General features: G+C 38.2%; 1 protein-coding gene across 5 annotated transcripts in view; it reads right to left on the reverse strand.

Annotated features, from left to right (window-relative positions):
* GLI3 (GLI family zinc finger 3) overlaps positions 1-14,327 on the reverse strand; it is a 404,554-nt gene that overhangs the window by 152,708 nt on the left and 237,519 nt on the right. For all 5 annotated transcript variants that reach the window (XM_053714572.1, XM_053714570.1, XM_053714571.1 and 2 more), the window contains exon 5: positions 5,937-6,142. In XM_053714572.1, coding sequence (XP_053570547.1) covers positions 5,937-6,142 — 206 coding nt within the window. The remainder of the gene's footprint in view (positions 1-5,936; positions 6,143-14,327) is intronic.

The raw sequence follows: 14,327 nt of genomic DNA on the forward strand, positions 1-14,327 counted from the left end.
GGAACATGATAGTCAAATTTCAAGATTCAGAAAGACCAGGCAATTTTACAAAATGTTACATTGTAGTTGTATTTTTAGTATTACCTCTTTCTTTTGATAACCTTTGTTGAAACATAGCTCGTTTCTGTGACTGTATACTTAGGGGGACTGTGACAGAAGTGTTTGCAATAATAGTGGAAAGGACATGCATGCTCCTGCACCGACCTCAGTAAGCTACTAACAAAAGCAGCCATGTTTCAACATAATAAACCAAGAAAATAATACATTTGTTTATGGTAGTAAATCATGAAGGTTGAATATTGTGGTCTATGGCCCTTTAAGGAATGTGTTGTAACAGTGCTTGACGAATATGTTCAAAAATTAGTAGCCAGTAAGAATATTAAGGAGACAGGCATATTTTTAGGAGCCAGACAGTTGGATTTGTATATAGATATGTGGAGAATATCCCAAAAAGTTAGGAGCCAGAAGTAAAATTCTAGGAGCCAGTGGCTCCCAGGCTCCTGGGTTTGCCGAGCCCTGTGTTGTAAACTATGTGCAGTCTACATTTTAATACAGTGATAGCCAACTTTGTCAAAGATGAGTCTCAGATCAATATTTTTAGAAGCCTTAAACATGTAAATGTATTGTTATTAACCACACCAATAATAATATATTTTCTAAAAATGTCCAATGGTGTAAGGTTGCAGGGTACCCTCTGTCTTCTCTCCCACTCTACACCTTGTTTGTCCTCCCACCCGAAGCCCCCAAAGCATACTATTTTTTAGCTCTGATTTTTCGTGGGGCCACAGAAACTGGTATAGAAGGTCACATGTGCCCCTTAAACCATCCACATTTTAATTGTTTTAATTTAAAAAATGAATATGGTCAGACAGTCCTGAAGCATTTAAACTTCTCAATCTACATATATCCAGCTAAAATAAACAGATTTTTTTACTAAGATGATGTGTTTAGAATTGTTCGTGTAGGGGATAAGAAAAAATGGAATGAACTCACATGCGAACTGAAGAAGCAACATATGGTATTAATTAGAAATGAGTTGCTGCCCTAAGATACAAATTGGGACTCATCTATGGTGCTGTCAGGACAACACAGAAGCCAAATGCATAAAGTACAATTTTAAGAAAAATAATTCTGGAAGTGATACTTTCAAAAAGACATAAGATTAATTAGATAGCGTTGTTGGTTCAGTGATAAATGCTCAGGGTCACGGGTTCTAATTACCGTATGTAAACTCATACTGCCGTCCTTCTGATAAGGATAACTGATGAAATCATTAAACAAATATTGTATCTAAATCTATCATTCGTATGAAAGAGCAATATTAGAACATGTTGAAAATATTTTCTGTCTGTAAAAAAACTTTGGGGTCTATTTAACAAGGTGCGGATGGACATGATCCGATATTGCGGATCATGTACGCCTCACATCGATAAATGCCGACAGCGTACGCCAGTGCTTGACAAATGTGTTTAAAAATTAGGAGCCAGTAAGAATATTTAGGAGCCAGGCATATTTTTAGGAGCCAGACCGTTGGATTTGTATATAGACATATGGAGAATAACCCAAAAAGTTAGGAGCCAGGGGTAAAATTCTGGGAGCCAGTGGCTACCAGGTTCCTGGGTTTGTCGAGCCCTGGGCTGTCGGCATTTATCATTGCGCCAACAGTTCTTGTGAACTGCTGGTGCAATGCCGCACCCTGCAGATTCGAGGCCAATCGGCCGCTAGCAGGGAGTGTCAATCAACCCGATCGTATTGGATCGGGTTGATTTCTTGCGAGTTCTGTCCACCTACTCAGAGCAGGCAGACAGGTTATGGAGCAGCAGTCTTTTCAGGCTCGCTAGAAACACGGGGCTTCAAGCTCCATATGGAGCTTGATAAATATGCCCCTTTATGTAATAAGATACAATAATACATTTAAACTAATACAGCAGTTGCATACTTCCTACTAATGCTCACTAGCTGATAAGTACAATTCCTGCAACTCTGCAGGTGGAGATAAAAGCTCCTTTGCATAGTAAAAATGTTGGTACATGTATTTAAAGTAATGTTAAATACAGTAGCAATGCATAATCAATAAATTAGAAAAAGAAAAGACAGTGTAAAAGCACTTTGAATTTCAAATTAGTAGTATATTTCTTTCCTGAGAATTTTTAGTTAGTTACATTTTCCGTTTCCCTATATCATGTGACAGTTAGCAGCCAATCAGAACATGCATATACATATATACTGTGAATACTTGCTAGTGCCTCAAGCGTGCATATAAAAAGATTGCGCACATTTTCTGATAAAGAAGTGAATTGTTTAACATTGCATGCTCTGTTTGAATCAAGTGTAATGCTAACTTTAGTGTTCCTTTAAAAAAAAAAAAGTAATATATTTTAAAATGCCATTTTAGATTAAACAAAGAGAAAAAAATACCACAATGTTGATTTAATAATACTTAATGACCTTGGTATTCAATGTTTTTCTGTTCCACAGCATGAGAACGAGGCTCCCATAGGAGCCTTTTAAAGCGAGCTCTCGTTAGCGCAATGCTCCTCAGCAATGCAAATTGTTGCCAACTTGTAATACTAGTGCACATTAGCGTGAGCTGGTATTACTCAGTGGAGCGCTTATATTGCTTTTGCGAAAGCGATATTTAGCGCTCCACTTGTAATCTGGCCCTCTCTCTTTTTCCCTCCTCTCTCTCTCCCCCTTTCTCCTCCCACTCTCTCTCCCCTTTCATCTCTCTCTATCTCTCTCTCCCCTTTCTCCTTCCTCTTTCTCTCCCTTCTCTCTTTTTCCCTTTTCACCTCTTTCTTTCTCCCCTCCCCCTCTCTCTCTCACCTTCCCCCCTCTCCCTTCTCCTCAATCTCTTCCCCCTCTCTCTATCCCTCTCCATTCCCCTTTCCCTCCTCTCTCCTTTCCCCTTCCTCTCTCTCTCTCTCTCTTTCTGTCTCCCACCATTCTCTCCTCTCTCTCTCCCTTTTCTCCTCTCTCTCTCCTCCCCCCTCTATCACATGTCTCTTCTCTTTCTCTTCTTGCAATAATTACAATACTTTTTCCCTGTGTTTTTATCTATTGTGTGGGTGACAGAAAATATTTCTGTACCCAGGCAGCAATTATTAATATTAAAAGGAACTTGATAGTGTGATAGTAAAATGCTTTAGATTGTTAGACTAATGTACACTGGTAACTATGCGTTTATAATGAAACATTACATGCGCTAATTTGCTAGAGCGTGTAATTTTAACACTAGCCACCCTGCAATGCTTTGTGTTTAACTCCTACAAAGCACGGGACAGGGTTGTTAGTATTAAAATTACAGCATGGAATTCTTTCACCTCTAACACCCAGCTTACAGTGACATGAAAACATTTTCATATTGTAAATAACCAGCCATTACAAGTGTTAAAAAAAAAAAAAGTAAATGTATCAAAATCATGCTTTTTTTATTGGGGGGCCCTTCATCGATTCTTGTACCGGGGCCCTGAGATTTCTAGTTACACCTCTGACTGGTGGTATCTCAATTGCAGGGGAACAGAACATTCCAACCAATCAGTGAATGTGCATGTTGTGCTAATGTAGCTTTAAAACAATTAACTTGCACATTGCATTGCAAGTCACCTTGCAATAGTATGATGGAGCCAGGGCCAACTATATCATGGAACCAGGTGAGAAAATGGGGCCTAGGCAGCATTTGACAAAACAGGCACAGAGAGAGAGCATATTTCCTCTAGTTGTTGTTTTTTTTATAGAAATGTCTCTCATACGGAGTTCATAATCTGTGTATCAGCATTTCAGTCTGCTAAACTAGGACCTAGTTAGTGAACATACCACCTTCTGTGCTGCAAAAAAGAACTGCCCCAAATAATTCATTTAGATTGTACATCATTTATTTCCACTAAATATAATGGGGTCAATGTATTAAATGCCGGGCGGACATGATTCGCTGTCGGCATTTAACATTGCACAAGCATTTCTTGTGAAATGCTTGTGCAATGCTGCCCCCTGCACATTTGCCGCCAATCGGCTGCTAGCAGCGGGTGTCAATCATCCCGTATCTTACAACCGCTGCTTCTTAACTTTCGTTTCAAGCAAGCCAAAACTTCAAGCGTAGAAAGCAGCATCTGCCGCTTAATAAATCTACCCCATAGACTAAAATGTAAACTTACAAATTGTTCCTACAAATAAATCGGTATGTATCAAACACTGTAATTAAGGCTAGAGGATAATCAGAAATGTTTATAGAAAGAAGGCTTTTAAATCCGCTGTTCATTTTTTTGTGTGATTGATCTAAGAAATAGAACCACAAAAGATAACAGAAACAATTGAACATTTATGCTTAGTTAAAGAAGCCACAACAAAGCATTCTTGGAGAGGAAAGATTTCAAGGGACATGGAACCCAATTTTTTTCTTTCATGATTTAGAAAGAGCATGCAATGTTAAACAACTTTCCAATTTACTTATATTTGCTAATTTGCTTTATTCTCTTGATATCCTTTGCTGAAAAGCATTTATAAATAAGCTCAGTCACTGCTGATTGGTGGCTGCACATAGATGCATCGTGTGATTGACCTACTCATGTGCAATGCTATTTCATCAAACAATATCTAAAGAATGAAGCAAATTAGATAATAGAGGTAAACTAGAATTTGTTTAAAATTGTATTCTCTAACTGAATCATGAAAGAAATATGTTGGGTTTCATGTTCCTTTAAGCTTGGTTTCTGAAGGCTTCCATTTTAGTGGTTTCACTAGGAAAATGTTAATAAAATGAAAACAGACAGTATAATGTGGTTTAAAATAGAAAGCAGATAATCCTTTAAATCTACTCTTCAATATTTCTCAACTTTCTGGAAAAAAAAGAAGGAACTGTAACATCTGAGCTAGAATACAAATGCTGCTAAAAATGTAGTTACCGGAACATAAAACCTAGGTTTACGCTGGGTCTAAATTAAAGGGACATAATACTCATATGCTAAATCACTTGAAACTGATGCAGTATAACTGTAAAAAGCTGACAGGAAAATATCACCTAAGCATCTCTATGTAAAAAAGGAAAATATTTTACCTCACAATCTCCTCAGCTCAGCAGAGTAAGTTCTGTGTAAAAAGTTATACTTCACCTGCTCCCAGCTGCAGGTAAAAATATAAAAAAAAATGAAGAAATGAACAGCAGCCAATCAGCATCAGCAGTGCTGAGGACATGAACTCTTACTGTGATCTCATGAGATTTGACTTAACTCCCATGAGATTTCATAGTAAGCTTCCTTTACCTGATTGGTGAAATAATATGAGAGTTCACAAGGCTCATCCTTTCAGCTGTCCCAGGACAGACGCACTAAATTGCTGCTTAGAAATCCTTTACAATGGGAGGTGAATCTTGTTCCTTTGACTTATATTTTCAATAAAGCTTGTTTAAAAAAAAAAAAAAAAAAAAAAAAAAACCTAGGTTTACAAAAATGCTGCAAATTGCATAAACCAGCTACTTGTTTTACAGCACTTTGAAAATCTAGGTTACGGAATTTGCTTTTTGGCCTCTCTAGGGAGAATAGGACAAGCAAAAATGTTACACACAAACATGTTTCAATTCCATGACTAATTAAGCTTTAGGCACATCTACTGTGCTGCTAATCTAAGGAAGTACTTCACTTTTTATACAAAAAAAAAAGTGCACACTGTCGCTTCAGAACAGGAATTCTTGTTGCGTATCCTCTGAAATGTTTTAGTTTCTTTTTAATGAATTCTCTAGCTGTGTTTGACAGTTTCTTAATGCATTAGACAGTGTCACTGACTGAGCACAAGAGCATTCTCTGTCAGATATTCTACTTTATGAAATCTGTAGATATAAGCAGACAAACACAAAGGCACAGCGTATTCATGTCAAATTACCATGTAAAAAGGCTACATTTAACCAGCACAAAACAAGAACGCTTGAATATGCTAACACCAACCATCTGTAGGGCTGAGTCCTCGAGCGGCAGAGATCATGGAAAGCGAAGGGCTGCTGTGCAGGGATCGTATGTAATCCATGTATGGATTGATGTACGGGTGAGGAGGGCTGAACGGCGAGTCTGACGCAGAAGCGTGGTTTCTGTGTGGGGATATCCTGATGAATGGAAGATCTGGGTAAGTCGGACTGCTTGCTAATGCAGAAGGCCTACAAAATAATGAGAAAAAAAACAATAAGTGAAAAGGAATTAAAAACTGAAACATAATATTTTATTTTTTTGCGATAAATGGATTGAAGCGACATTAAACAGTAAAAAAATAAATGCTCAATATGATGTATTATTTCAAAGCAAAGATTAGCCTAAGATTAGTATGAAGCTGCATTTTAAAAATGATAATAGTTGTTTAAATATTTAAGTTATAAGTGTAATAGTATATTTTCTATAAAGTATTTTAGTTACAATAAAGTAATAGTAACTTTCAGGGGGAAAAAATCTGCTCACTTAAAATTGAGGGCGAGCACATAAGTCCTTTTCTTATGTACTTATTGATTATGCAACTCTACTATATTTAACGGTTCTAGAGCTCATGCACATTGGCATTGTGCCCAGTACACAAGACGGAATTCTAATTCACAAAAAAACATTTGCACCTGTTTGAGTTTAATGACCAAGCAAGTGCAAATACGTGCAACATGAAAACCAAATTCTGACATTTTTAATCTTCACCACACCGTGCACTTTATTTATTAAAAATGCCTAAAAATAAAATACCAGTAGGAAAAAAACTATTCAATCCAAATAGAGAAACTCAACGTCATTCCTTAAACCAGGTTACCATGCCTGATTATAGAAGCAGTTTGTTGATCTTTATTTTGCTGGATTTCATTATTGTTTATTAGTAAAGCGTCTCAGAATTCCATAGAGTACATTGAGGTATGCAATGACATTATTTTGTGGTAAATATAAAGATACATAAAACCAACTAATCAAACAAATCAACACAAGAACGTTCCTGCGATTAACTTTAATTACATTTTTGTTTCTTAATACAGAAAGTGGTAGATTTGTTTTGATAATTGTGAAGCTTGCAATTGGCAGATGTCACCAAAGCAGACTGTAATCTAACATTAGAGGCAGTTCTTCCATGTCTCTCAGGCTAGACACCAAGATATCTTAATCAAAGATCAAAGCAATTTCTGGGAGAACTTGAGCTCCTATGAAACAAAGAATAGCGGATGTGATATTTGTCTTTCTTCTCCCTCAATCTTTGACTATCTGCTTGATCAGTAACTCATATAATCTTGTTTTATCCATAGCACAAATCAAGAGCAGTCCTGGATCAGAACATGCAGAGGCCAGAGTTTATTAAATGTTCAACCACACACTGGAGATACAAAAAGTAATACTCAGAAGCTCATCAGATTTTTAGAATAACTCATCCTAGAATACTGTGATGTAAAAGAAAATATATTCTCAAAGGAAATCATTACAATACACCTTAGTTTCCAAGGACAATCTTGTTATTTAATGCATGGTTGCATTACTGTGCAGTTAAAGGGATACTGAACCCACATTTTTTTTCTTTCATGATTCAAATAGAACATGCAATTTTAAGCAACTTTCTAATTTACTCCTATTATCAATTTTTCTTTGTTCTCATGCTATCCTTATTTGAAAAAGAAGGCATCTAAGCTAAGGAGCCAGACCCTGGACAGCACTTGTTTATTGGTGGGTAAATTTATCCACCAATCAGCAAGAACAACCCAGGTTGTTCACCAAAAATGGGCCGGCATCAAAACTTACTTTCTTGCTTTTCAAAGAAAGATACCAAGAGAATGAAGACAACTTGATAATATGAGTACATTAGAAAGTTGCTTAAAATTGCATGCTCTATCTGAATCACAAAAGAAAAAAATTGGGCTCAGTGTCCCTTTAAAGCAGGGATCAAAACATCTATTTAAAATTTAGGAGCCAGTAAGAATATTTAGTAGCCAGACAGTTGTATCTGTATATAGATCTATGGAGAATAACCCCAAAAAGGTAGGAGCCAGTGGCTCCCAGGCTCCTGGGTTTGTCGAGTCCTGATTTAAAGGGACATTAAACTGCTGAGTACAACTATAGTAACATGGTTATTACTCACCATGCTATTGTTTTTCCTCTTGCAGCTCTCTTCAAAGCTATTCTTTTATTTTAACCCTACAAAAGTGCTTGTTAGTGAAGTTCTGTATCTTGACACTAGGCACCGCCATCTTACAAGTATTCTTGCACCCTGTGGTGCCGAATTATCAAGCTTCTTCAGGCTCGCCGGAAACAGCAGTTATGAAGCATAACTTGCTCCATAACTTGTCCGCCTGCTCTGAGGCTGCAGTTATAAATCAACCCGATCCTATACGATCGGGCTGATTGACACCCCCTGCTAGTGGCCGTTTGGCCGCGAATCTGCAGGGAGAGGCATTGCCCAAGCAGTTCACAAGAACTGCTTGTGCAATGATAAATACCAACAGCGTATGCTGTCGGCATTTATTGATGTGCGGCAGTCATGAAACGCAGGAGCTACACATTTTAACACAGGCTGCATTTTCTACATTATTCCTACTTTTTATATTTATTATATTAAGTAACTTTTCAACTGTGTAAAAAGAACAAAAAACTGCAAAAAACTCTTCTGCATTCTAAAGTGTAAGGTACAGGTGCCAAAAAGCCAGCAATGTCAATGGCCTGTGAAAGTGCACTGCTTCTAACACAGGATGTAACAACATGTGCCTCTGTAAAGGGTTAAATAAGAGAAAAGCTTTAAAGAGAGCTGAAGGTATATTATAGCCATGCTACTGCACTTGTAGTTATCAGTTTGATGTCCTTTTAATTCTGAAGGAGGGTATAACATTAAATAATATTTTGAAATGTTCTAATCATTTAAATATGGCAACATTCTATAACTATAACACTTGATTGAGCAATAAATGACCCCTGATAATTTCTTCTTACCACCGGTTGTATTTCTTTTTTGTAAAATAATTATGAATATGTTGTCTCTTAAACATTATAAATAAAGTTAACATTTTATAAATATATCTTTATTGCTACACAGTCACTTCTATGATGCTATAAGCTACCTAAAAATATAATACAACAGTTTTACAAAACAACTTGACCAAACCTTAACATCTCTACGTATTTCATATACCTCTAGCACGTTTACTATGCCTAAGTGAGCATTGTACAAGCCGTGCTGCAGTATTTAAACCTCTACTTCTAATTAAAGCCTAATTATACCACACTAAATTGAATACACATTTACATTTCACATGTTAACAATGCTTCTTAATACAAACATATCTTTTAATAATTTGCTGCTGGAGGACCTGTGCACACGACTTATACTGCTTAATGTTGCCAAAGACAGAATTTGAAAGTAAAATGAATTCACTACAACGTATCTATGCTGTACTGTCTGTGTCTTCTGGATTGGTTTTATATGACATTGCGTGCAAAATATTGGGCGGCATCAAGTACACTACAATACAGTGCTTGACAAATCTGTTTAAAAATTAGGAGCCAGGCATAGTTGGATTTGTATATATATATATATATATATATATATATATATATAGAGAGAGAGAGAGAGAGAGAGAGAGAGAGAGAGAGAGAGAGAGAGAGAGAGAGAGAGAGAGAGAGAGAGAGAGAGAGAGAGAGAGAGAGAGAGAGAGAGAGAGAGAGAGAGAGAGAGAGAGAGAGAGAGAGAGAGAGAGAGAGAGAGAGAGAGAGAGAGAGAGAGAGAGAGAATAACCCAAAAAGTTAGGAGCCAGGGGTAAAATTATAGGAGCCAGTGGCTCCCAGGCTCCTGGGTTTCTTGAGCCCTGCTACAATAAATGCTATTCTATCTTGTTGGATAGCTTTCAGAAATCCATGCCATGAGGTCATTTTAAATATGGACAAACAGAGGCCTAGATTTGGAGTTCGGCGGTAGCCGTCAAAACCAGCGTTAGAGGCTCCACGGAGTCAGTGATTAAAGGGTCTAACGCTCACTTTTCAGCCGCGACTTTTCCATACCGCAGATCCCCTTACGTCAATTGCGTATCCTATCTTTTCAATGGGATCTTCCTAACGCCGGTATTTAGAGTCGTTTCTGAAGTGAGCGTTAGAGCTCTAACGACAAAACTTCAGCCGCCTGAAAATAGCAGGAGTTAAGAGCTTTCTGGGCTAACGCCGGTTCATAAAGCTCTTAACTACTGTACCCTAAAGTACACTAACACCCATAAACTACCTATGTACCCCTAAACCGAGGTCCCCCCACATCGCCGCCACTCGATTAAAATTTTTAACCCCTAATCTGCCGACCGCCACCTACGTTATACTTATGTACCCCTAATCTGCTGCCCCTAACCCCGCCGACCCCTATATTATATTTATTAACCCCTAACTTGCCCCCCACAACGTCGCCGCCAGCTACTTAAAATAATTAACCCCTAATCTTCCGACCGCAAATCGCCGCCACCTACGTTATCCCTATGTACCCCTAATCTGCTGCCCTAACATCGCCGACCCCTATATTATATTTATTAACCCCTAATCTGCCCCCCTCAACGTCGCCGACACCTGCCTACATTTATTAACCCCTAATCTGCCGAGCGGACCTGAGCGCTACTATAATAAAGTTATGAACCCCTAACCCGCCTCACTAACCCTATCATAAATAGTATTAACCCCTAATCTGCCCTCCCTAACATCGCCGACACCTAACTTCAATTATTAACCCCTAATCTGCCGACCGGACCTCACCGCTATTCTAATAAATTGATTAACCCCTAAAGCTAAGTCTAACCCTAACACTAACACCCCCCTAAGTTAAATATAATTTTTATCTAACGAAATAAATTAACTCTTATTAAATAAATTATTCCTATTTAAAGCTAAATACTTACCTGTAAAATAAATCCTAATATAGCTACAATATAAATTATAATTATATTGTAGCTATTTTAGGATTAATATTTATTTTACAGGCAACTTTGTAATTATTTTAACCAGGTACAATAGCTATTAAATAGTTAAGAACTATTTAATAGTTACCTAGTTAAAATAATAACAAATTTACCTGTAAAATAAATCCTAACCTAAGATATAATTAAACCTAACACTACCCTATCAATAAAATAATTAAATAAACTACCTACAATTACCTACAATTAACCTAACACTACACTATCAATAAATTAATTAAACACAATTCCTACAAATAAATACAATTAAATAAACTAGCTAAAGTACAAAAAATAAAAAAGAACTAAGTTACAGAAAATAAAAAAATATTTACAAACATAAGAAAAATATTACAACAATTTTAAACTAATTACACCTACTCTAAGCCCCCTAATAAAATAACAAAGCCCCCCAAAATAAAAAATTCCCTACCCTATTCTAAATTTAAAAAGTTACAAGCTCTTTTACCTTACCAGCCCTGAACAGGGCCCTTTGCGGGGCATGCCCCAAGAATTTCAGCTCTTTTGCCTGTAAAAGAATAAATACAATACCCCCCCCCCAACATTACAACCCACCACCCACATACCCCTAATCTAACCCAAACCCCCCTTAAATAAACCTAACACTAAGCCCCTGAAGATCTTCCTACCTTGTCTTCACCATCCAGGTTCACCGATCCGTCCTGAAGAGCTCCTCCGATGTCCTGATCCAAGCCCAAGCGGGGGCTGAAGAGGTCCATGATCCGGTCAAAGTCTTCATCCAAGCGGGGCAGAAGAGGATCTTCCATCCGATTGAAGTCATCATCCAGGCGGCATCTTCTATGGTCTTCCATCCGGAGCGAAGCGGCAGGATCCTGAAGACCTCCAGCGCGGAACATCCATCCGGACCGACGACTGAACGACGAATGACTGTTCCTTTAAGGGACGTCATCCAAGATGGCGTCCCTCGAATTCCGATTGGCTGATAGGATTCTATCAGCCAATCGGAATTAAGGTAGGAATTTTCTGATTGGCTGATGGAATCAGCCAATCAGAATCAAGTTCAATCCGATTGGCTGATCCAATCAGCCAATCAGATTGAGCTCGCATTCTATTGGCTGTTCCGATCAGCCAATAGAATGCGAGCTCAATCTGATTGGCTGATTGGATCGGCCAATCGGATTGAACTAGATTCTGATTGGCTGATTCCATCAGCCAATCAGAAAATTCCTACCTTAATTCCGATTGGCTGATAGAATCCTATCAGCCAATCGGAATTCGAGGGACGCCATCTTGGATGACGTCCCTTAAAGGAACAGTCATTCGTCGTTCAGTCGTCGGTCCGGATGGATGTTCCGCGCTGGAGGTCTTCAGGATCCTGCCGCTTCGCTCCAGATGGAAGACCATAGAAGATGCCGCCTGGATGATGACTTCAATCTGATGGAAGATCCTCTTCTGCCCCGCTTGGATGAAGACTTTGACCGGATCATGGACCTCTTCAGCCCCCGCTTGGGCTTGGATCAGGACATCGGAGGAGCTCTTCAGGACGGATCGGTGAACCTGGATGGTGAAGACAAGGTAGGAAGATCTTCAGGGGCTTAGTGTTAGGTTTATTTAAGGGGGGTTTGGGTTAGATTAGGGGTATGTGGGTAATGGGTTGTAATGTTGGGGGGGGGGGGGTATTGTATTTATTCTTTTACAGGCAAAAGAGCTGAAATTCTTGGGGCATGCCCCGCAAAGGGCCCTGTTCAGGGCTGGTAAGGTAAAAGAGCTTGTAACTTTTTAAATTTAGAATAGGGTAGGGAATTTTTTATTTTGGGGGGCTTTGTTATTTTATTAGGGGGCTTAGAGTAGGTGTAATTAGTTTAAAATTGTTGTAATATTTTTCTTATGTTTGTAAATATTTTTTTATTTTCTGTAACTTAGTTCTTTTTTATTTTTTGTACTTTAGCTAGTTTATTTAATTGTATTTATTTGTAGGAATTGTGTTTAATTAATTTATTGATAGTGTAGTGTTAGGTTAATTGTAGGTAATTGTAGGTAGTTTATTTAATTATTTTATTGATAGGGTAGTGTTAGGTTTAATTATATCTTAGGTTAGGATTTATTTTACAGGTAAATTTGTTATTATTTTAACTAGGTAACTATTAAATAGTTCTTAACTATTTAATAGCTATTGTACCTGGTTAAAATAATTACAAAGTTGCCTGTAAAATAAATATTAATCCTAAAATAGCTACAATATAATTATAATTTATATTGTAGCTATATTAGGATTTATTTTACAGGTAAGTATTTAGCTTTAAATAGGAATCATTTATTTAATAAGAGTTAATTTATTTCGTTAGATGTAAATTATATTTAAGTTAGGGGGGTGTTAGTGTTAGGGTTAGACTTAGCGTTAGGGGTTAATCCATTTATTAGAATAGCGGTGAGCTCCGCTCGGAAGATTAGGGGTTAATAATTGAAGTTAGGTGTCGGCGATGTTAGGGAGGGCAGATTAGGGGTTAATACTATTTATGATAGGGTTAGTGAGGCGGATTAGGGGTTAATAACTTTATTATAGTAGCGCTCAGGTCCGCTCGGCAGATTAGGGGTTAATAAATGTAGGCAGGTGTCGGCGACGTTGAGGGGGGCAGATTAGGGGTTAATAAATATAATATAGGGGTCGGCGATGTTAGGGCAGCAGATTAGGGGTACATAGGGATAACGTAGGTTGCGGCGGTTTACGGAGCGGCAGATTAGGGGTTAAAAAAAATATGCAGGGGTCAGCGATAGCGGGGGCTGCAGATTAGGGGTTAATAAGTGTAAGGTTAGGGATGTTTAGACTCGGGGTACATGTTAGAGTGTTAGGTGCAGACGTAGGAAGTGTTTCCCCATAGGAAACAATGGGGCTGCGTTAGGAGCTGAACGATGCTTTTTTGCAGGTGTTAGGTTTTTTTCCAGCTCAAACAGCCCCATTGTTTCCTATGGGAGAATCGTGCACGAGCACGTTTTTGAGGCCGGCCGCGTCCGTAAGCAACTCTGGTATCGAGAGTTGCATTTGCGGTAAAAATGCTCTACGCTCCTTTTTTGGAGCCTAACGCAGCATTTGTTTGAACTCTCGATACCAGAGTTAATTTTATGGTGCGGCCAGAAAAAAGCCCGCGGAGCGTTAACAGCCCTTTTACCGCCAAACTCCAAATCTAGGCCAGAGAGACTAGAATAGTTTGTATGCTTGGAAAGTCTGCAGTAAAGTCTAATGCACATCTAACTTAGCCATTGGTCCTATTAAGCCTAACAATGGTACGTGCTAGTGAATAAACATACCCTCAGGAATCCCCCTGCCTTTCAGAATGTTTAGACACAGACTATTGTGCAAACGCAGACATTTTTAAAAGGACACTGATAGATAACATGGTAAAATGATGTACAAACATGCCCAAAGAACATC

The sequence above is a fragment of the Bombina bombina genome, chromosome 5, assembly GCF_027579735.1.
Source record: "Bombina bombina isolate aBomBom1 chromosome 5, aBomBom1.pri, whole genome shotgun sequence".
In the NCBI taxonomy this organism is placed as follows: Eukaryota; Metazoa; Chordata; class Amphibia; order Anura; family Bombinatoridae; genus Bombina; species Bombina bombina.